Source organism: Rhipicephalus sanguineus, chromosome 11, assembly GCF_013339695.2.
Source record: "Rhipicephalus sanguineus isolate Rsan-2018 chromosome 11, BIME_Rsan_1.4, whole genome shotgun sequence".
Lineage (NCBI taxonomy): Eukaryota > Metazoa > Arthropoda > Arachnida > Ixodida > Ixodidae > Rhipicephalus > Rhipicephalus sanguineus.
In genome coordinates, this window is record NC_051186.1 from 44244556 (window position 1) to 44269620 (window position 25065).

At 45.9% G+C, this 25065-nt stretch overlaps 1 protein-coding gene across 1 annotated transcript in view; it reads right to left on the reverse strand.

Moving 5' to 3' along the window:
• The window catches only part of LOC119373540 (uncharacterized), a 54736-nt gene extending 31554 nt beyond the window's left edge, over nucleotides 1-23182 (reverse strand). The window contains exons 1-7 of the mRNA XM_037643592.2: nucleotides 22834-23182; nucleotides 21943-22191; nucleotides 19740-19945; nucleotides 15234-15391; nucleotides 14038-14051; nucleotides 8825-9208; nucleotides 5838-6035 (exon numbers count right to left, since the gene is read on the reverse strand). Of these exons, the coding sequence (XP_037499520.2) occupies nucleotides 5838-6035; nucleotides 8825-9208; nucleotides 14038-14051; nucleotides 15234-15391; nucleotides 19740-19945; nucleotides 21943-22191; nucleotides 22834-22903 (1279 nt within the window). The 5' untranslated portion in view covers nucleotides 22904-23182. The remainder of the gene's footprint in view (nucleotides 1-5837; nucleotides 6036-8824; nucleotides 9209-14037; nucleotides 14052-15233; nucleotides 15392-19739; nucleotides 19946-21942; nucleotides 22192-22833) is intronic.
• Nucleotides 23183-25065: the final 1883 nt, after the last annotated feature.

Below are 25065 nucleotides of genomic sequence, written 5' to 3' on the forward strand. Positions count from 1 at the left end.
GTTGCACAATTAGCATTGTGTGATGACTGGTTGTCATTTTACTCTTCTATGACGCTATGTTACATATGTTAACGCGATTCCTTCTCCGAAATAACGCCTGTATCGGGTCTTTCTGCGAAGGAGTTTCAAGCACCGACGTTGCTGTGTGGTAAATACTCGACTGCCATGAAGTGGACCCAGGTTAAGACCTCCGTCCGATCCTATATATTTTTTCTCATTTCATTTTTTCCTTATTTCGCGCAATAGCGGTTACGGACACCAGCGGTGGCGGCGGCGGACAACTACGGCACCAAAATCGGTTGTTGTGATCTCATAACAGCTTTCGCCGTGAAATATGTTACCAGCATTTCCTGAGCTTCAGAGCTGCTCAGAGCCATTTCTGTACACAGGAGATTTTCATGGCAGAATAAACACATCTTCGAATATAGGTGTCGGTACCCGTTTAGCACTTCTGATAACTTGAAAAGTGCTTATTAAAAATATAAATAAATAGAAAAGGAATTAACAGATAATATATTAACGAAATACTGCAATTTTGCGCGATTGCACAAGCAGACCAGACAGCTGTATTAATCTGACCAGAGCAATTTTAAATAGATACATTAGATTTCAACACTCCTTTTTTAAATTGCTTGACGAATATTTGTTAAAGTAGAGATTAAAATGGGATCCGTTTCGTAGATTGAATAAAACTGCAAACCGAATCAAAGGCATCCCCGTGGCAATATCCCAAAGCGCAGGCACCGAAGTTTAGTGCAATTTCTGCAGTTAAACTTAAAGCTATCTTGAAAAGCGGTATAATGAGAAGTGTTTTTCTAAGTTATGAACATATATACGACATGAGAAATAATAGTGTTCTATAGCATCTATTTCTTCGCATAATTGAGAGAGGGGCGATGTCGCCAGACCAGCCCTGTGTAGATATGGGTTTAATGGAAGGACACGGCATTGAAATCTGGTTAACTTCTGATTGTCTAGATTGACTCGGATGTCGCCAGACCAGCCCTGTGCAGATATTGCTTTAAGGGAAGGGCACGACATTCAAATCTGGTTAACTTCTGGTTGACTAGATTGACTCCATTGAGGTTTCCGTAGAAATTTTAGGGCCTGATATTCCCTCCATTTCAATATTGCTTCCATCATGTCTGCACAAATTCTAATTTTGTACATCTGATCGCTGTTATATATTACACTACTGGAAGTACCGAAATTATTGGCCCATCCAGCGACGCTGGCGCTAAGGAATCGGCCATTTCATTTATTTGTAACCCATAGCGACCAGGAACCCACAATAATTTTAGCAGCTTCAGCTGTGGCGCGCCGGAGGCACGTATGCTTTGCTTTCCTCAACTTGGCGGCTCCTACTCACTGTGGAGTAGGGGCAAAACTCGAGTGGATAAAAGCGCTGAAGACAAAAATTAAGCGGCGATTGCCTGCAACGGCCTGCCGGTTGTCCCCGGCTTTCCGGGTATGAAGATGGGAAGTAAACAGTTCTTTGAATGCCACACAAGGGGTCCTCGTTTGCCGCTGTAGTAAAAAACATGCTTATCTATAACCCTGCGCATTAAAAGATGATGTGGAAGGTCCGACTGAGTAAAGGTATGAAGCAGAATTGGCGCCCCCTTTTAGATGATTAAGCCCCCCCCCCCGGTCCCGGCCCCGCCCCTGTGCGCAAGCCTGTGGTTGAAGCTCCAAATCCCGGCAGGGGGGGGGCGGAGGAATAGGTTACGAGGGAGCATTACGCAATGCGATAGAAAGGAATAAGAACAATACGTCAGGCACGCACACGCCAATCTGCACTCATCCCAATTTTCCCGATAGATCAAGGGCTCTCAATTTTTTTCCTTCAAGTAAGCCTGGGGTACTGGCGCACAACTGTTAGAATCCTATGAACTACCAAGCGAGCAAATATATCGGTGATTAAAGAGATCAATCCTGAATGTCCTTTGAAAGCAGGGGTAATGTAACTTTGGTCATGTCATGTGCATGCGAGCCAGCAGTTGAACGTATACTCTGAACTGATGTTAGCAAAATCGGAAGGCAAAAATTGGCTGAGTGTTAACTCTTCTAAACCTAGTCACGAGGGAGGGTTGTGTTTGGCTTGGTGCTACAAACGTTATGTACGCAGTGTTTCATTAAGCCTGGTCACGTGGCACATACCGCAGCAGCTATAGGCTCCGACTGAGCGCAGCAGCATGACGTCTCTCCGCAAAGGATCACGTGGCGTAACGTCACGCTTGCTACACTTGCACTACGTCGGCTCAAGGTCATTGCGACGCGATGAATGACCTTGCCAGCCATAGCGCAGTAGAGCTTCGCTCTAGGAGAAAACGAGACCGGCCATGTACTATACGGTTATAGATGGTATTGTCGAAGCCACAAGGCAGCGAGAGAGGAGCTCAAAGAACTTGTGATAAGCACGTCTCAATGGCGGCCCTATATTTAACAACGACGGCCATGACAAGTCTTTTGCAACGAGCTCTATAAACGTCTGCATCTCCAATGGCCTACACAACGACTATCATATGACTTTGTTCAAGCGCATCAACCTGCAACCCTGCAACCTGGCCGTAATTATTCGTTACCGGTGATGCGAGCGTCACCTCCCTTAATGGACAGGAAGAGAGCAGGGTAGGTCAGGAAACGAGCGGGTGTTAAGAACATCTTAGTCGAAATCAAGAAGAAATGGGCATGAGCAGGGCATGCAGCGCGAAGGCAACATAACTGCTGGTCATATAGAGTGAAAAACTCGATTCCAAGAGAAGGCAAGCGCGCGCGGCAGAGGTAGAAAGTTAGGTGGACTGATGAGATTAAGTGTGTTGCTGTAGTTTCTCGAAACATTCTGATTGTTGCTGTCTACCGCCCACCGCAAGGTGCCCTAACAGGACTACTTCATTATATGGATTCAGTGCTTGAACTTGCTAACATGAAGAAATTCCATTCGATTATTGTGGGTGACTTCAATGTTGACTTACTTTCAAAAAATAATGAAAGTATCCAACTTATTGAAACTATGTTAGCAAATAGTTGTGAAAGCCTTATAGAACTTCCTACGCGGATAACTCCGAATTCAAAAACATTGATTGATTTATGTTTCACTTCTTTCCCCAAGAACGAAACATGTTCTGGTGTGCTAAGCTCTGGCATAAGTGATCATTTGCCGATATTTGCTGCGTTACCATTCTGTTTGCGCATTGATAGAAATCACAACTTCAAGCGCGTCATAAATAGTCGAAATATACAGCTATTTCAAACGTTACTTTCCAATGCAAATTGGTCTGATGCTTATGCTGAAGGAAATCCCTCAGCATCGTATGATCTATTTGTGTCCAAAGTGAAAGAAATATACAATGTAGCATTTCCTTTCTCCCCTGTGGTCCGGCATAAAAGAGCTAGAAAGGAATGAGTAAATCATGAACTATATAAACGCATTCAGCACAGAGACAAATTATTCAGTTACTTCTTAAAGACCAGAGACCCCCAAATATTTCAAGAATTCAAACAAGACCGGAACAAACTCAACAGTGATCTGAAGAAAGCAAAATCTGAATACTACACGCGTAAATTTGAAACTTCTATGAGTGATGGTCGTAAAATGTGGAACATATACCGCGAGCTAATAGGTTCCTCTTCACAAAATGTTCCGTCAGAGATTGTTGTAAATGATGTTAAGTTTTGTGGCAATGATGCAGCTGATCTCTTCAATAATCATTTTATTAATGCTGGTGCTCCAACCTCTATATCGGGTTTTTCCCATAATCGAAATTATGAAAGCTACATCGGTAATCATGTCAGCGAGACAATATTTCTTACGCCTACATCTGAAAGTGAGATTTCTTCCGTTATTAACTCCTTGAGTAACAAGTCAGCCGCTGGAGAGGATGGCATCAAAGCTCAACCTATTAAAGCAGTTGCTCACATAATATGCGGTCCATTGGAACTTATTTGCAACAGTATACTTTCCACTGGAATTTTTCCTGAAAAAATGAAGGTAGCTCGTGTTGCAGTAATCTTTAAGGGTGGGAATCACAACGACTTAAACAACTACAGACCGATTTCGGTACTGCCATTATTTTCAAAAGTAGCTGAGCGTATTATATATAAGCGCCTTAATAGCTTTCTACTGGATAAGCGTATTATTTCGGATAAACAATATGGCTTTCAAAAGAACAAGTCAGCCGAAATGGCATTATTAACAATCAGAGATACAATTATAAATAATATTGAAGAAAAAAAACTGACCATTGGTATATTTTTAGACTTTCGAAAGGCCTTCGACTCTATAAAGCATGAAATATTGCTTAACAAGCTCCACGTGTATGGCATTCGCGGCACAGCCTTAGAACTTATGAATAGTTACCTTAATTCTCGATTGCAGTATACTTCCCTGCAGGATTACAGTTCACAGAAAAGCTCGATTAAATATGGGGTACCACAGGGTTTAATTTTAGGGCCACTATTGTTTATCGTGTATATAAACGATATAGTACACATTCCACTCACAGATGAAATGATCATGTACGCGGATGACACTAATGTGTTTTTTTTCCGGTATTGACCTTCACGAACTAGAAGTTACTGCAAATTCTTGGTTAAAAGAACTTCACCAATGGCTATATGTAAATCAGCTTAACCTAAACGCGAAGAAAACAAAGTTTACGGTTTTTTGTTCCAAGAATAAAGAAATAAGGTACGATGTAAAACTTTTTTATTGTGGATCGCAACTAGAGCATGTGACAAGCCATTCTTTTCTAGGTGTTATATTTCATAAACATTTAAGCTGGTCAGAGCACATAAATAAGGTCCGCACCAAGGTTGCACGCTCTGTAGGTTTACTACGACGAATCCGATGCTATGTGCCTGTCAAGCTCGTCAGACAATTGTACTTTTCACTTGTACATTCGCACCTTAGCTACGGCTTATTAGTATGGGGGAACGGAAACACAACCGACATAGAAAAACTGGCAGTATTACAACGTCGAGCTGTTCGTTTGCTTAACTCTTCAAATGAATACATAGGGTCTTCTAAATTAATGATGCGCTACAATATCCTTAACATTAGAAACTCTTACAGAGCAAAGATTTGCATTCGGCTGTTTAAAGAAGTTTCCAGCAACTTTGAGGCATTTTCAAATCGGTACCTCAGTCGAGACACAGGATACAGTTTACGCCACACATCAGTAGTAATAAAGAAGGCCAGGACAAACTATGGTATGCAAACCATTGAGTATGAAACTATGTGTTTATGTAATATGTACCCTAATGTTGTTGAATTAGCCAGAAATTGTAAAACAATTCATGAATTTAAACATCCAATAATGAACATGTTTCTTGCTTCGGAACTGGAGGTGTTGTATAAATGTTAATATGTTTGGTTACTGCATTAGTAATGGTACTAAGTGTTACTGTTAGCGAGCATTACTGATCACTGCATTATTCATTATGTTCTTGTTGTTATTACTGCATTAGTGATTATGTTCTGCTACTATGTCATTACTGTCATTATGTTATTACTGTAAATAGTGATCGTGTTCTTATTGTATTAGTGATTATGTTCTTGTTAATTGATCACGTTCTAGAGAAATTGGAACTTTCGACTCCGCTGTCTCTGCTGCCCCAGCGAGGTAAGGCCTAGTCAGGGGGTTTAAGTCCTCCTTTTGCCTTGCCTCGCGGGCAAACGCTGTATGTGTTATGCCCAAATAAAGTTTACTTTTACTTTAAAAAAAAAAAAAGCACAGAAGCGGGTTGATTGGCGAAGCATGGGAGAGGCCTTTGCCCAGCAGTGGCCGTAGTCAGGCTGATGACGACGCTGATGCGGGCGAGCTATATCCACCCACCGTTCTTGTCCATGTGGTAGTTCTGGTGTCCTCGGATGAGCCTGCTGCAGCCTGCCTTGTCCTTGCACTGGGATCCCGTGGTGTGGTGTATGAACACGTACTGAGCGCGCGGATTCTTCATGGCCACTCGGCTTCTCGGAGCCCGGCCGCCCCATCCGCTGCGGGACACGATCTCCACGCCCGGGCAACGCTGGGCGCCTGCGCTCAATTTTGGTTGGTTGGTTAGTTGGCTGTTTCTTAGTAGTCTGGCGCAATCCACCGTGGGGTATTTCATTTGATTTGATTTATTGATTTCCATTTATATACACATGTACAACAGGGTGGTAAATGGAGGTGGATGAGGGAGAAAAGCCGCATAAACGCGGCTTGAGGGAACCTCACCCCCTTCGTTACAGTATGGCGGTATGGTAAAGCATGCTTTGTATTTTAAACTTGTATGACCACAATGCATGCCAATTATACAATGTATAAGAAAAATAAAAGATTTGCACACATGATTACACGGCTCAGATAAAGCGGCAATAAAATTAATCATATGCACTTCATAAGATGCAAGAAAACATGAAAAAAAACGTAACACACAATAATAACATTAATAACACATTCTAGAGAGGGGAACGCATTAACGTTTTAAATTATGACAATGTCAAATGCTGAAAATTATAGCCTGTTCTATTGTATGAATTCAGTAGACTTAGGAGATTATTACGTAGCATTTGATAACAATAGTTTGTTCTAAAGTGCGGAACCTTCCGTACTTCTCGCCATGAAACCAGAGGTAGGGAAGGGCCATGAGACGGGTGGCACCTTGTTTTAGAAATGAAATTGTTTTGTATTCTAAGTACGAGTACATATAGAAATAGACAGCTTACGAAATAACACGCTGATATAATAAAGGAAAAAGAGGAATAATAACGACAAACCAATATGGTTGAAAAAGAAGCTGAAATTTTAGCGGTACGAGCGCCGTGTGACACTAATCTTGCTCTTCCAACCACTTCCGGTCAAACATTTATTTCCGGTTTACCGAATCTTCATGAAACGTCTTGTAAAAAAAAATAGAAATCGTTGTGTGAAGAAAGGGAGCTTTGAGGACTCGTTTCTCAGTTTAACACAACCTTAATGAAGACCAGCAGGTAATGAAGCCAAGGAAGGTATAGGGGACGTTAATTGTACTGTTCTAAGCGTGTTGCAATAATTGGAATATAGATGTGCAGAAAGTAAAGTTGATGAAAAGACAGCTTGCCGCCGGTTTGCATGCACATAAATACCCGATAAAGTGAACGACAGAACGACCTCCGCCGTAGGTCAATTGGTTAGAGCGTCGGGCAAGTAATCCGAAGGTTGCAGGTTCGGTCTCCGCCGGCGGCAAGTTGTGTTTTCGTCCACTTTACTTTCTTCACATCCATGTAACAAATACAACAATACACTTAAAATAGTGCAATGAACGTCAACTATACCTTCCTTACCTTCATTATCTGTTGGTTTTCATTAAAGAAATCGTTGTGCGTGGTTTAAGTTGGCAGTTACATTGGATATATATATATATATATATATATATATATATATATATATATATATATATATATATATATATATATATATATATATATATATATATATATATATATATATATATATAGGAGCGTGGACCGCCGCTGTAGCTCAGCACGTTGCGGCGCTGCTAAGCTCGAGGGCGCGGGTTCGGTTCCCGGCCACGGCGACCGCATTTCGACGGCGGGGAAATACAATGAACCCCAGTTTGTTTATATTAAGGTGCACGTTAAAGAGCTCCAGGTGGCCGAAATTTCCGGAGCCCTCCACTACGGCGTCCCTCGGTATCATATCGCGGTTTTGGGACGTAAAACCACAACAATTATAATGATAAGGAGCGTAAGTCTAAATCAATCGAGTTAGGAGACAAGATAGTGGTTTCTTTCTTGCCTTGAATACCTTTCCTACAGGCGCTGTCCTCTCCTCGCCACTTATTTCTTCTTAAAACACGCGGACAATGTCAGCACTAACCATTGAGCCTATCAGGATTTCGCGCTGTTCGGCTACACGTTTCTATCTATGCTAGCGCTGTCCGAAACGGATAAGACGAAGTGAAATCAGCTGATCGCGCACGGTAGTCATGCAAGACAAAGCAGACCGGGCGTGCGACTGTGTGACATAGCAGGGTAGGAGACAATCCACAACTGATATCCCTCGCATATGAACCAATCGAGAGTTTATTTTATTGTAACGTCACGTGAACAGACTGCTGTCGTCACAAATCACGCCGAAAAGACAGACAACCGCGAGCAGAGAATAACGCGCTAGATCTTTGTACTTAAATTCAGAAGTTGTTTTCGGAATCCTTTAACCCTTTCAGACAGCACCTACGAAGAACTGTCTGTAAATGTGCCAAATCGGCACAACGTTACTTCAAGGCACTCCATATTCTATTGAAACAAAAATATTGTCACAGTATAGTAATTTATGTGTGTTATAATAACTTATACTAATTAACTTGCAATCAAATATCCATTTATCCTGAAGTCATTGATGCTCTGTTTTGGCATAAATAGAATGAAATCTCAGGCTGGAAATATATATAGTGCAAGTTCATTTTCGGTTATGTTCATTCTGAGCGAAGAAAAATTACACGTTTCACATGGCTTGCGGGAATCGGCACGTCGAACGTGGTAGCGCCTTCAGCAAAGTGATCACATGCAACAGCACTGTGCAAAATGAAGTCAAATGGAGACAACTTGATTACACAGGAGGTTCAGTTCATTCAAAGCTCCATATATATCGCTCTCTTTTAGCCCCTAGTTGATATAAATAACAAAAACAAGTGGTGCACACAATTGTGTACATTGCGTCTTAAAGGGTTAAAGACAAAGAGATACTTTCCTGCGAAGCGTCGCAATTCTTTTCTTTCAGGGTGCTCTTCTATTGTTCTGGTAAGCGTTGCGTGAGATTGTGTAAGAATCGATACTCACCGATCGTCACGCCCTGTAGAATCGCTCCAAGTGCCCCAAGCGCAAGTAGGTTCTTGGCACTCCCCACGTAGCCGTACTTGCACGATCGCAACATTTTGTTTCTCCGGTGATCGCAGGAGAGATCGCCTCTGTAGTGCGTGACAGCACCGCGTTGCCCGGCGACTATCCGTTTGTGGTCTGCGCCTAGCAATAACGCTAATCCTCCCTTCTTCTGAGCCCCCGCCCCGCAAGTCACCTGATAAAGTGTTTTTCCCCGACTGTTTGTTGTGCGAACGCGTCTCTTGCACGTTGTCCCCGTCGAAACGCGGCTCAGCACTGTATACTCGGCTTCCGGTTGGAGGAAGCCATGCGTGACGTCAGCATCATCCGCAGGCCGCTCCCACACTTTACCCGTACGTGCATACGGATGCGCGGAGGAATATATGAACCGTATGGTAGGGATAGCATTACGTCACGCAGCAAGCTTCGGCAAGCGAAACTCTCCGCGAAGTTTTGCTGTTTGCCTCGCAGTGTCAGGTCGCCTTGCCTGCCTGCACACGGGCTCTCACGTGGGGACGGCATGTTGCTCAACTACATAATTACTTTTTTTCTGTAATGAGGGTAGTTAATGGCGCTATGCAACGCTCTCTCGGATTCCTAATTGGTCATTCCTTCACGCGTGCAACATAGAAAGCGGTTTCCCATATCTCGCACGTGACCTATAGGATGCTGCTGGTTCACCAATCAGAATAAAAAGCTCTCAGAAAGAACATCTCGCGCACAAGAATAGGGACGCCGTCAGGATAGGGCACGAGGATGCAAGCACCCCCTAAGAATTTTCGCCTGTACCCCATTGCACTCACCCCCCCCCCCCCTCCACCCCTTTGAAGGAATTCCCTTTTTGTGCATGCCACCCCCAACCTCCCCCCCCCCCCTCCTAGTAAAAAGAAATTATGTTGCCTCCCCTGCACACGAATACAACCATATAACAACAGCAGTCGTTAACCGAACCATGGATCTGTGCACGAAAACGTGCAGGCGTGGGAAATTGAACGGTGCACTCTATTCCTATTGAAAGTGATTGACCGTAATTGAAAGGAACTGAATATGACGTCGAAATAACACAGACGTTAAAATAGTGCAGACGTAACAGCTTTCGCCATCTAATGGCCTTAGCGTGCGACAAGGGACTCTGTAGCTATTTTTGCTTTCCGAGCGAGCAAACAGATCGATTGTGGGTGTACCGGATCAACATATGGCCTCGAGGCCCACCACTGGAAACGCCGGCGCCAACGTCGGCGTGACGTGCTTGGCAGGATCACGTGGTCTCAGCGGCCGTGTCGGCTGCTTGTGGCGCACTGCCGCGTGCTTTGAAAACGAGTTTCAAGACCCACATGCGCTGCGGTCTGTTCAAATTCGGAAGTTTTCTCTCATTTTCTACTCAATTGAAACCATTGTAATAGAGTGGCTGCCTCCGAAGGCGACGAACATGGGGCTCTACCGCTCGGTGCCGCAGTGCCGCGCTTACGCAAAGGAGCCCAGTGTCAGCCTGCACTGCTAACCGCGGGACAAGAAACAGCGTGAAGCGTGGGTTGTAAAGCTAAGAACCGGCAAGTAGCCATCCGCTACGAGTCTTGTGTGCAACAAGCACTTCCGGGACGAAGACTTTTGTTACTGCGTCGGGCCTGCGATGTTCGGTGTGTAGTAGACAGCGCGCACTGAGACGATGGCTCGCGCGCGCTTCCCGCCGGCAAATGATGCTTATCTGCCACAGGATGGTGAAAGCGCTACCTTTTACCACGTGCGATGCCATCTCAGAACCCTCCAATGCGACCTCTTGATCGTCGGCCCCGTGCTCAGCGTCCACAATATCGGCTGCAGATGCGCAAGTCATTGTTTAGATACGTTGAATTAAACAACGCACAGGGTCCCTTATGCATTCGTTAAAGATGACTAGAAGGCGAAACCATCTTCTTCTTGTCAGTCGATGTACTGATTCTCCCGCGCCCCCCTCCAAAAGCGTTCTGCACCTAACGCGGTTTTGCACGGCGTCCGTGACCGATCACGGAGGCAATGCAAAGCGACCATGACGTGTGAATACGTCATCATGTGACCTCACAATATATGACGTCATAATGACGCTACATATTTTGGCAATCTGTGACGTCATGATGACGTCATATGGTGACACCATCACGTGACGATTATTATTTGCATCACTCGTGTTGACGCCGCCGACGCGGGACGCCGACGGGCAACCTCCCCATTTGATGAGGCACGTATTGCTTCATAAGCTACATAAATTTTGCATTGCCTCCGTGATCGGCCCAACGATGATCGGCCCACCGACCAACCCCATGTATTTTCTTGGAGCCTCATTTATTTACGTGGGAAAGTTACCACCCTGTTGGCGTTAGACACGACACTGCTGCCAAAATTGCTGTGGTACACGCCAAATAATTACTATTCTGTTTTGCGGCTGCTGGTTGCTGCAATACCTTCTATTTTATTCACCGCTATTTCAAGTTCATGTGGATCCTATTTCACAGCCGACGTTTGCAGAACATGTCCGGCAAACGTTAATGTATTTTCTTTTTTTTTTCCTAGGCGTCGCATGCTGCTACATGCTCGTTCTCGTAGACTGGTTCTTCTTCCACCAGCAATCTCGAAGTGGTGAAGCTTTGGTCTATGAATTTGTTGATCACAGAGAGCGGTAAGTTCACTGGAATGAAAACGGAACGATAATTAAGGAGCATTAAAAAAAGGCGTCGCATTTGGTCACGTTTCGTGTGAGCACCAAACGAAACGAATGCGCTGAATAAAGAAACAGAAGAAGCGGCATTTGCTCGCTGAGAAGACCGATCAATACAGAGTGCGAGATAACTTGTCAAATGACATTGAAACGTACCAGAATTTAGACCGAAAAAGAAAAAAAAACACTGAATCGTCGGGACGGCAGATCACGAAGTTGCCATGCGCACCGAAGCCGCAGTTGTAAGGAAATTGTTTTTGAACTGCTCTGATAGCGTCCGCGCAACTGTAGTTGTTTGTTTACTCACAAATTCTCGTATTTTGCGGCCTAAAGTTCACGGCGCGGTGCCAAAACGCGCTCGTAGCAAAAGCTAAACCATCAGTACGAACATACATGCAGACGCTCATACATGCAGAGGCACCGTCAGTCGTCGCGAACCCGTGCGATCGCTGGCTTGAGGCTTCTTTCTGTTATGCTCCGTTTGGTTAGAGAGGCAGTCTACTCTAACGAGATATTTCACATAGTTTGCACTCAGCGAGTGACTACCTTTTACGCAAGAAGCCGGTTCAGGGGTCTCCAACGCGGTGACAGCGTGAAGCGGGTGCTCGGTTTTCTGCAAAGAGACAGCGACCGTAGACTATCTTGTGCTTTCAGTTCGTCGAAAATGATTATCTTGACAGTAAAGAACACAGTTCATTTCGAAAGTACTTACAGAAATACTCTGGAGGGCTTCCGCGAGGTGTTTTTGTAGAGCGCCGACAGCAAAGCCTATGGGGAGCACGCCGGCGGTATCCTGCCTAGCACGCAATCGAGGCGCGTCCGATAGAGGGCGACTCCGTAACTCCTCGAGGCCAATAGACTGACTGCAGCCCTACAGCCTCTACAGCTTCGGTCCGACAGCGGGAAAGTCGTGCCACTTGTATACGCTGACAGCAATGGTGATACACGGCGTGCGATTACACGCCTGCGCGAAATACGACGTCCGCTTTTACGCACGTTTGTCGCTACCGTTATACCGCTGCATGCAGGCGGCAGCGTTTGCAGCCTCACAAAAATATTCCGCCTACCTTGATTGCAACATAGTTACAACGAAAGCCAGCGCACATTCACAACGCAGACAGGAATCACACCGCCACACCCCAAACAACCTTTATTGTGAAGCGATCAAATATTTACATGGCGACAACCAAATCATTACGCATCCACTGTGGCTGAATTCATCTACAACTCGAACCTCATGCACACTCATGATTACAAGTTAGTTCGGCGGAATTCGCCCTCGCGCTGCCATTTGATAGCGTCCTGGTTAGCTCAATCGGTAGAGCGGCGGCCCCGGAAAGGCGTTGGACCCGGGTTCGATCACCGGACCAGGACGAATTCTTCGGCAGCGAAGAAGCTTTCTTTATGAGAAATCCGTATGGAGTTCCTTGTGGCTTTGGGGCTACAAACGGGTGGTTGTCAATTTTCGTCTCTTAACCCTTCCGCCACTTTGCGGGATTCCGCAGAACTCATTTGCAACTTTGTTTCGTATTCGAGCATATTAGTACATTGATGTATTAGATGTGTTTCTTGGCACAGATGTGTACCTCAACTTAAGCTCGTATCAGTTATTCTGTTTCATTCTTTGAGAGGTGACAAAATATAGCAATACAAAATTGCTCGCCAAAATAAAAAAAAAAAGTAATTATTGTAAATTTCTCATCGTAATGTGTCAATCTCCCCCATCCCCTGGTGAGCGTATCCCGCATTTCGCTCGGCGGAATGTGGTCGCGCTAGGTGGACCAGGGGAGATGTTCTCGAACCGTCCATGTAACGGACTGTCCATTTCGGCTACCGCTGATTGGCTGGAGCTCGGCGAGCAATGCGCCCCCTGTTTCCGGTTCTTCTTCCGCAACGTCAATTTGACGTCACGTAGTTTTCACAACTCTCGATGCAAATGAGAGGGACGGAATGCGCTTCAGCGCAACGAACGCAGCCTCCAGAGATCCGCTTTTGGCCACTCGAATCTCGGAGGTCGTGCATGAACTGTGATTCTGCGATCAAGTTAGCCCTCGAATTAGGTTTAACGCGGCCGTCGGTTTAACGCACCTGTGAACGTCGCTACGCATTCCCTGCATCGTCCGCAAGCAACTGGGACACGCCCATATGCTAGCACAGACTTGTCAAGTTTGTTCAAGTGTTGTATGACTGTGCATTTCGTCCACTTTCTTCCTTCTAACGCTGGCACTACATATGCCATGCGGATGCGGTGCGTCGGCGTGGTCAAGAGAGCGATGACGCCACGGCTTGCCGCTTTCTAGTGTACAGTAAAACCTCGGTGATACGATCACGGCTCGTACGAATTTCGGGGTGATACGAATTTTTCTGTGGTCCCGGCCAAGGCCCATGCATCAGCCTGCAATGTATTCGAGTAGGGTTGTTGCGAACCGATTTGCACCCCGCGACGTTTGATACGAACGTACGCTAGAGCACAGGTACGAACAGGTGCTGCCCGCGCTGTTGCGCAAGACGCGGCAATCACGCGAGGGCGTGCAGGCTGCGCGACCATCAACGGTGCGTCGTTGCCTCCGAGATGGTGCGCGCAAATCTTGGAGGTCTTTAGGCGTCTTCGCGTATATATACAGATGACGTTGACGTTGCGCTTTTGTTTTTCTCGATGCGTTGACGCGTGCTCCTTGCTCGAGGCAGCAGCGTCATTGTACTGTGTTAACACGTGCCTGCCACGTCGATGCAAGCCATGTCCGTGCAATCAGACATTCTATGAAACAAGACTGAAACTTGGGCTGCGGGTCCGTCATAAAGTCCCATTAAAGGTTTACGAAGACCCAAAGAGATGGAGCGGACGGTCTTGTCGAAGGAGCTTGGCCGCTATCTATCGTGAGCGAAGCGCTTCCTAAGTCTTTTTCGCCGCATTACTCTGGTGTCTTGCAGAAAAGCGCAGTAAGATTAGGAAGGGGCTACTAGCGGTGGGCCACACCACATCTGGTTCATTAATTACACACACGCGCATGCACCGTATATTTACGAGTACAAGTATGATCGTTGACGTCTAAAAACTTTACTGGCAATCATTCAGAGCTGTTCATGACGTCGCTGCGGCCCTGAGAAACACTGAATCAAAACGTATGCCAACTTTCTTTTGTCGCATACTAATTTTCCATGTTTTCTGGTGATACGAATTTCGGATGATACGAATATTTTTGGTAGCCCCGCGAGATTCGTATCACCGAGGTTTTACTGTAACTGAATGCGCTATGCCGAACTGGACTAGTCCATTGAATGAACAGTTAGGGAATAGCTCGCCAGATTTGAGTTGAGTATTGTTCAAGAATACTTGGGTCACTGTTTACACTGGTTCCTATTATCTTCCCTGAAGCCTTTCACGCGCGATGTGTGTAAAAAAAAAAAGTCCAACGCTAGGCAGAGAGTGGTGGCTGGAGGCTTTATGGACGTTGTTTTGCTTGAACTTCGTAATGCACTTCGGCGATGAATTTAAAAGAGTTCCTTCGCGATGATGCATTAGTGACGTGCTAGTGGCTGGTGGCTTGATTGACGTTTGTCTGCTTGTACTTGGAAATGTCTCTCGGCGAGGCATTTAAATTTGTAAAGGAGTTCCGTTGCGGTGATGCGTTAGTGGCGGGCTAGCTGCTTGTGTGCTTCGAGCGGTGTTCGGTTGGCTATGACGGCTTCTTATCTTTCATTTCACACACGTACTTCTTCACCCTCCCGCCGAAGCGCCTCCAGCGAGAAATGTAGGAGTACAGGACGCCACCGGGACATGCTTTGCAGGCGGCGTCTTGGTGACCGTGGATCGTGTAGTCGGCACGGATCTTGCCCTGCGATAAAATATGCCGATTATTGAATCGTGGGCTTGTCAAATATTCCTAGTTTTTTAAGGCGAGAGCCTTATATGCCCATGCAAACGCGAAAATTGGACGTCGGCGTCCAGCGGCGTCGCCGTCGACACGAGTGATGCAGAAATCATCGTCACGTGATGACGTCACCATATGGCGTCATCAGGTGGTCACATAGCGTCAGAATTCGTAACGTAATCATGACAACGCATACCGTGACGTCACGTGCTGACGTCATCACATGACGTTATCTCTTGCTCAAAGGTGGGCCGATCACGGAGGCAGTGCGAAACCAGGTGAGGTACAGAGAGCTTGCAATGCCTCCGATCTTGGAGGCAGCGCAATACCTCCTTAGGTGCAGAAAGATTTCGGAGCAGGTCAGGTGGGGATCAATACATCGACTGCGCAGAAAAAAAAGAAGATGATGGCCTTCGACTTCGAGTGGTCTTAGGATAATGCATGTTTGACCCTGTGAGTGCCTTTGCTTGTTTTTGTGCCTGTGTGTGGATTGTCGGAAAGGTCAGCTTAGTTGGAAGTTATACAGGCATAGGAATGAAGAAACTTGTCTAATGAATGAGGCCTGGCATATCGATAAAAGCAGTAGCGCATGCCTGAGCCAACCGTCGATTAACTTACATAAAGAAGCAACCAACTGCCTGAACAGTTATCTCTCACGTAGACCCCTGCGCGTGTCGGATTTATAGGCGTCACCTCTTGCCCAGGCATGCGCAGATAAGTATTTTTGCCTACTTTGACTTCCGCCGCTGTGCGCCTTTTAAGTTCTTAGTCGGCGTTCCTGGTGTCCTGACTTCTATCCGGGCAATTTCGACAACCTGCGGTTCTTTGACGTGCGCTGACTTCACACGGTACACAGGCCTCAACCATTTCGCCTCCATCCAAATGCGACCGCCGGGGCCGAGATCGAACACGCGGCATTGGGGTCAGCGACCGAGCGCAGTACACACACGGAGCCACCGCGGCGGCGCATGAATGCGACTAGTCGCAGGGTTTTAATACTAGCAGCACGTAAGTTGTGAGCCGTAGAATACATTATATTTTCAAAATTCCGCGAACCTAGCCCGAAAATTACATTAAAAGGAATTAATGGGGTGCTGGTAATATGCACGCTAAACCATGAAAGGTTACTTCGCTGCAGTGCCGATTTCCCCAGAACAGGCAGTCTCACTGCGTGACGGCCCTGCACTGTAGCAAAACCATCTTTTCAAGCGAGTTACACGTGTTTAAAACGAGTCTTATTTCTTCGTTTCGAATACTACGTTTCGAAATTTCTGAAAATTTCAATTTGTATCGAAGCGAATACGAATACCGTAATATTGTTTGGAATGAATACAACGCTCAAATATTACAACATAGCTGTTATGGTCCAGGTTTGCCGTGTGTCGTAGATAGAAAATTATCATCATCATGAACCGGCACGCGCTCAATGACCGCCAAGAATTCTGTACAGATGGTTAAAGGAGTACTGACACGATTTTGAGACATTGCTAAAGGGACATTTTTCGTTTCCTTGTTATGCAGTCTCAACGCTTTCCACATTCCGGAGTCGGAGAACACGTATAAAATATTTTAATTTGACTGAAGTTTTCGTCGCCGAGCATCTGCAAGCCAGCCTCACTGCAATGGACATTATTCCGTTGAGTCAACAGTTTTCCCGAGTTTGCGAGCTCTGCGTCCTGCACGCAGCCTAAATCGCAGAAATCACAGTCATGGTCACCGGGCGACAATTAGCTCATCGTTGTTTACGGTGCACCACGAGCCGATGGCGGATTTGCCGCTAGTACGTCGCGAGTTTCTGTATCCGCGTGACGTTGCACTGCTATGAACGTCACTGAGAAGCCGACCCCTCTGTATCGAAACCGAAAGTGTCGCTTTAAGGTAGCGGTAATTAAAATATATTCGATGCATTCCCAGGCACCACAATACTCGTTTTAGGTTTCTCGTCACCAGTATTTTTATTTAGAGCGAAAATCAGATTTTTTTTTTATAAATTCGTGTCGGTGCTCCTTTAACAAGAGAAACTGAAACTTGCTCACCAGCTCTGCAGTGACCCATGCAGCCTTGCGAGACTTAGGGCAAGATGCGGTAATTTTTTTTTTTTTTCACAAGCTCTATTTACGATGTGACCTCGTTGTGAACAGACCAGCTTGGAAGTAAGAACAGAGAGCCCGCGCAACATCTGCGTGTTAAAATTACAAAAACTGTTCACGAAAAACTTGGGTCTTCTTTGCTTTTATACAGGGTGTTCCAAGAAATGCGTCCAACCTTCTCAAAAAATCAGGAAAATGCGATATCTGATTGCTGCCTTCAGAATTGGTTTTCCTGCAGTGGCAGGGATTTTAAGATGGTTAAAGAAATAATTTGGGATGTAATTGAAAAAGTTAAATTAATTAACTTTTTAATTAGTGGACTTAGGTGGTTGTGTCAAATGGGAGAATTGAAGTTCTTCATGCCAGAAACCCAATCCAACTTTGAGATTTCGAAAAAGTGGCATCTAGTATTAATTACGAAGTAACGAAATTCAACCAAATTCAATGGCGAAACCTAAACAGAAACATGGAAGAACGCAACTGCCATATTCTTCTGAGACGTCCAAAATGAGTGAATGACTTTTTCTGTAGCGCTAGGCATCTTAAGATGGCTAGAGACATGACTTGAGACAGTAATAAGAAAGTTAAATTAATTAACTTTTTTTTTAATTTGGGGAGTTAGATGACTGTGTCAAATTGGGCAATTGAAGTTATTCGTGCCAGAAACCCATCCCAACATTGAGATTTCGAAAAAGCGGCCTCCAGTAATAATTACGAAGTAATGAAATTCAACCGAATTCTATGGCTTTCGCTGTTGAAAGCCGTTGCATTTCGTTGAATTTCATTACGCCACAACAATTACTAGAGGCCGCTTCTTCGAAATCTCAAAGCTCGGATGGGTTCCTCCCATGAAGCACTTCAATTCTCCCGTTTGACACAATCACCTAACTCCACTAATTAAAAAGTTAATTGATGTAACTTTCTTAATTACTGTCCGAAATGATGTCCTTAACTACCTTAAGATTCATGCCGCTACAGAAAAAGCAATTCTGAAAGCCCCGAGCAATTATCGCATTTTCCTGATTTTTTGAGAAGGTTGGACACATTTCTTGAAACACCCTGTATAGCGTTATACAATAGGACCGTCAGCGCGAAAACACCGTCCACAGAGTTGACTTGAAGCACGTGGCTTCTGCGCAGCCGCGAATGGGGCCCGAACGAAAAGAGAGGCTAAAGAAGGTGGTGGCGGTGGCGGTGAGTTTCTAAGTGAGTGAAAATGCGGGATGTTCTTGGTTGCATTCCTAGTCCCGAGAAGAGATTCCTGTTAGTTAGTTAGTTAGTTAGTTAGTTAGTTAGTTAGTTAGTTAGTTAGTTAGTTAGTTAGTTAGTTAGTTAGTTAGTTAGTTAGTTAGTTAGTTAGTTAGTTAGTTAGTTTGTTTGTTTGTTTGTTTGCTTTTTTTAAGGTAAGGCCGGTCGCCCACCGGTGTTTTTCTAACAGCAATAGAGGTACACAGGCTTCATACTCGGTGTTGTTATTACATATTTACACGAGTGTAAGTCGACTCTAATGTAGGTCGACCCCCAAAATTGCACATCAAAATGCACCAGAAAGTAAAAAAGAGCTTTTACATCAAGTACCGGTGGCACCCGAACAAATCGCCGCTGTGTCCCCGTTCGCCGTCAGGAGTGCCGCTGGTGACTGGAGCAGCGGCTATTCCATCAACAATCGACACTTAAAGTATGGCGCGTACAGCTCATATGGAAGCGTTAAAAGGGTCGATCGCTCATTGAAGAGCGGCTCTTCCAGTCAGCAGCCGCACTTCTGACGGCAAACAGTGGTTTGGAGAAAGTTGAAAAAGAAAAAAAAATCTTCAAAACAAGAGCGCGAAATGATTATATGCGATAGGTAGAACTGGAAAGCAAACGTATTGTTGCAACCACGTCACGGCATCCCCGATTTTTCACTTGTCCCCCAGTTACTGGCGGTACTAGTTTTGGTTTCGATTGTAAGTCGACCCCCAACCTCTGATTTAAAATATGGATGAATATAGATCGGCCTACAATCGTGTAAGTGCTGCACTTATGTATTGAGAAGGTGGCGTCTATTTTCCGCACTCTTCTTTCATTCCCCTTTCCCCTTCCCCCGATGACGCTGTTCCGTGCTGTCTTATGGGTTACAGAAATAAGCGTCTTTGCTCTCCTCATACCATCACTACCACTATTAAGTGAATAAGGAATTTGTTTCCGATACAATACTATCTACGATGGCGCGCATACGTTACCAAGGCAACGCCGCACTGCAGCAGTCTCGCGAGCGCCCCCATTGCCCCGGGAGTAGGCAGGTGGCGCGAGAAGTCGCCGATGAAGGCCGCCGCCAGCGAATCGTGGTTGTGGCCCTTGGTGTGGGCGCCGCTCCGGTCCCAACTTCGGGACACGTACACCCTCCCATCACCGCCTATGAGGAAGCTGTAGCCGAGGTCGTCCCAACCTGCGGGGCAGAATGCGCAGGTTCGTAAAATGGAACACTGGACGAGTCGGTACATGGATTGGATTGGATTTATGGCCTGAACGTTTGTAACGGGCAGGCATCAACCGACGCCCTGGCCTTGAAGACATCAAGCGAAAACAAAAAAGCACACAGAAGTAATTACACACACATTCAACCATCTACCACTGTGTGTATGCATGTTCGACGAGCGGAGGTTCGGCGCGTCCACTACTCGCTGAGTGGCTTCTTAGTCGTAGCTGTAGTCGTAGCCACTCCGCCGCCATTAGGAGCGTCAGTGGGCGAAAAGCCAAGCGCCTGCTGTAAGGTGGTGCCATCTGTAGGCGCTGTCCTGAGGCCCTCGCACTTCGCGACCATGTGTTCGATTGTCTCCTCGTCTGCACCACACACGCGGCACATCGCACTACCCATGCTATCATCAAAGCACCGGCGGTATGCCAGAGTTCTGAGATCGCCGGCTCGTGCTTCGAAGAGGAGGCTGCTGGCTACAGTGATGTCGAAGAGAGGTTCGACGCGGATCTCTTGTTTATATTCCCTGTAGATCCTCAGTGTAGTCTTCTCCTCCCTGCCTCGCCACCGCAAATGTCAGCCCACTTACGCTCGCTCTCCTCCTACACAGGGTTCCGATGTGGCGTCCGTCTCCTTCCCTTTGTCTGTATCTGTCGCGCTGCACCGCAATGGAGTCGTAAGTTCATGTCTCAGATATTTAGGCACAGTGAAAATGAGCAAACAATTAAGCATTGCTGTATTCATAGCATAGGTCGGCAAACTCACTCATGAGTCGACTCACTCAGACTCAGACAGAGCTTTGAGTCTGAGTCTGAGTGAGTCCGGGTGAGTAATAATTTCGTCAGTTTGAGACTGAGTGAGTCTGCTGAGAAAATTTTCAGTGAGTCTGAGTCCGAGTGAGTCCGGTTGAGGAAAGCTTTCGGGAATCTGAGTCCTAGTGAGCTCTAAGGGCAAAATATATTTCATGGCTGAGTCTGAGTGAGCTCCACATTTTTTGCCGACCTATGATTCATAATCTGGCGACGAATGAGTGTGGTTATCTTAAGTGTTATTTGATCAAGGCTATTGTTGACGGGATGGAAGCAATTTGAAGGGACCCAGCATCGCATTGCGAAGATAAACTGAGATGTATTACGTCACGCCGCTAACCAGGCCCATAGCCAGGAATTTTTTTTTTGGGGGGGGGGGGACTTGTTGAAAACCTTGACTATTTGAGAAAAACACCTATTTTCATTATTATTTTTGGTAAAAACACCTATTTCACCAAAATTTCGGGGGGGGGGGGGGGCTAGCCCCCCCCCCCCTGGCTACGGGCCTGCCGCTGGCTATGGCATGCACAGGGTTATTTATATGAATGCAAAAGTCTTAGATACCTCATGAAACCCGAAAAGTGACCGTCGGCGTCAGCACGAAGTGATGCAAAGAATAATCATGTGATGACGTCATCATAGGGCGTTACCATTACGTTACAGATCGCCAAATTTTGTGAAGTCACAGTGACGTCACACACCGCGAAGGCAAGTACCCCCGTCATCACGCGACACCATTGATTTATCATAGGTGGACCGACCCGAGATATCCTACTCCCTCCCACGAAAGCTTTCTGCATCTCACGTGGTTTTACAGTGCCTTCGGGATCGGCTCACCTTTGACCAAGCGACGATGTCATCTAATGACGTCACATGATGGCATCACAAGTTTTGGCGACCTGTGTCGTCATGATGACGTCATATACGGTGACTTCATAACGTGGTGATCTTTTCTGTCACTCATGGTGACACCGCCGACGCCGCCGGTCATTTATCGCGTTTGATGAGGGATCTCTTTCGCCTTAAAATAAAATTCGGTCAGCAGTTGTCCCATTAGGACGTTTCACATGAATATGAACAACGCGACCTGAATCCTTCGCCTACCCGGCCCCGAAGTAAAATAAGATCTATCCCTTAAATCCTCAGACTCACAGCGTATACCTCTAGTGTCCATGTGAAAGTTCTGCCAGTGGCGCATGCGCTCCGAGCAGCTCCGGTAGTCGAAGCATTCCGGACCCTCGGTGTGGTGCACGAAGAACTTCTGCACTGGCTGCACCTCGAGTCGGCTGTGGTTTTTGGCCGGCCGGGCACCCCACTCTGACCGGTACACGAACCGAATCCCCGAGCAGGCCATCTTCACGCGCAATCGGTAAATCGGCATCCTCGGTTGCCACCACGAGCCGGCGAGACCTGTGGGCACATGTAGTCAGTATTAATCGGGAGAAAGATGAACATCGTTCGAGACATCAGTCGCGGTCGAAGACGTCAATCATTTATCGGTCGAACTGCGTTATACCGAACTCGCGTCTCACATGAAGGCGTTCCTTCGTTATATTACACATGAACACATGAACACAACCTACACATGAACGACATTAGCGAGTGATTTATTTATTTATTTATTTATTTATTTATTTATTTATTTATTTATTTATTTATTTATTTATTTATTTATTTATTCCATCTGTGACACTGTACTTACTTCAGGAGTTTACTTCTTGGGCTATAGTTGGAACAACATACTGTAATTTGGGACACGCCTGAACAACAAGGACACAGTGAATGAACGATAGAAGGGGAACTTGAGAGTTCGTTTTTCTTTGTTATACGCAACCTTAACCAGAACCAACAGACGAATGAAGAAAAGGAAAGCATAGGTGACGTTATCTGTAGTAATTGCGTGCTAAATGCGAAGAAATTAAAAGTGGACGAAAAGACAACTTGCCGGCGGCAAGTTGTCTTTTCGCCTACTTTTAATTCCATCCGATTACCAACCGATTATTGCACTATTACCATCACTACACGAAATACAGCTCTACCGTTTCGCCTTACCTGGGGCCGCATTGTCCAGCACTATCGCAGCGACGACGTACAGCGCTGCGGCAAGTCCTTTGACAACCATGGTCGACACAACGCGGCCCTTCGTTGCACCGTACACTTTTCAAGCAGTCTCCTCCGGCGAAAGGTGTTTCATGTCACTCTACTAGCAAGATTATCGTGCGGTACCATACGTCACATCCCACGACTGCCTTCCTTCCTTGCTTCCTTCATTCGGGTCGATCTTGCGTCGAAGATTCCACACTATTCGTATACGAAGCACCGGTCGCGACAAAACCACGGTGCAATAACGTAAGAGGCACGACACGTACAAAGACGTTGTCTATAACTGTGATTGATCGAGTGCTTTCACACAAGGCGTTCGCCCCGCAAAACCTTTACGCAAGTAGCTGCGGCGTGCGAGCTGCGCTTGTTGCCAGCCCGCTCGAATACTGCCCTCCTCATTCTGTCGCTCATACACGCTAAGTTATTTTGCGTCCTCGGCTTTTCTCTAGCTGTTTCTGCCTTTCATGCGATCCGAAGTTGTCGCTCTTCTTTGTTTCTTTGTTTCTCTATTTATTATTTTTTTTTTGTTTCACAATTTCTATGTTATATATTCAGACGAAGAGTTAAGAGGATACAGGTTCCGGTTGTCGAGGCACGTTACGCGTCGTCGTTCCGATTGTGTCACTTTTTCACGAGCGACCGATTTTGCCGCGCAAGGTCTTTGTGTTTTTATTTATTTATTATTTCTTTGCAAATCTCGCACCTCACACGCCCTTGACGAGACGCCGCGCTCGCGAAGAATGTCTAGCAACCTAGATTCGCGTTGTATTGACTGCCACACGGGTGAGTTTAGCAAGGTGTGTGACCGGGCTAGTTGGTATTCCATAGCTACGTAAATAGCGCGGAAGATACAAAGGCAAGGGAGCGACGAGGACTAGCGCTGAGTTCCAGCTTACATTTATCAACACTATACGTGAAAAAAAAAAGATAGCAAACGTGATCACAGCTCATTCACCTGTGCATGAAGACAGGAAGTGAACATTGAGTTTAGTGAGGGACGCTGGCACCTTCATAAGCGATAGAACGTGGCTACGAAACTCGGTGTAAATATTCGATGAGCCAGTAAGGAAATTTTTTTCGAGGGGCTCATTTCTTTGTTAGACACAACCGAATGAATCCAACGGACGATTAGGCTGAGAAAATCATAGGTACATTAAGCGTCGTCTTCAACTGTAGTGCAATGATTGCGACGTAGATTTGAAATGAATCAAAAGTCAACGAAAAATCACCCTATCCGTCGGTGGGATCTGAACCCGCAACCTTCGAATTACGCGTCCTATGCTCTATACCGATTGGGCTACGGCGGAAGGCGTTTCCCCGTCCACTTCTTGGGGTATTTCAGTACGCGTCATCCCTGATAGTGTTAGCCAGCGCCACTCGTAGCCAAGGCGGCAAGTGTAATCACTCGGTATATATTTCTAATGCACGAAGTCGCGACCGCGAGCAAAGCAAAAAAACAAGAAAGCTTGGGGAGCATAATGCTTACTCTAGCTTCGGACATGCATATAGCTTTTTAACAGCGGGGCTCTTTAAGCTTTCCTTTGCGCCGCGTAACGTAGACAGAAAACTCGCGGCGTTGCCCAGCAACCACCTCGCACAGGTGCGCCTAGCGCGTGCAACGCAATAACTTGGCCGGCGCGCGCGCTCTTTTCGTCCTCTTCTTCATGTTCAGCTTTGCTCCCGGAACACGTGTGCCCGTCGCGGGCTCCCCCGCTGCGCCTTCATGCAATAACTCGGATGGGCGAGAGAACGAGCAGAGAGAGAGAGAGGGAGAAAAAGAAAGAGAGAGAAGTAATGGGAAGAAAGAGAAAAAAGACAGAAATGCAGAGAAAGAAATAGACAGAGAGATAAAGAAGCAGACGCAAGAAAGATATAGAAAACATACAGAGCAAGACAGAAGGGAAAAAGAGAAAAGAGAGAGAGAAAGAAAGAGGGAGCGAGACATAGACACAGAAGGAGAAAGAAAAGGAGGAGAGACTAAAGAAAATATAGAAAGAGCGACAAAGAGGGAGAAACAAAAGAAAGAAACAGAGAGAGAAAAGAGATTAAAAAAGAGATGAACAAAAGGAAAGGTAAAAATAAAGAGAGGCAAGGAAGGAAGCCCGGCACCACTGTTCCTTCAGGTTTGGCACCAATAGTGCGAAGCGGCCTTAACTTCTTTTTGTTTCGTTTTGTGGGGCA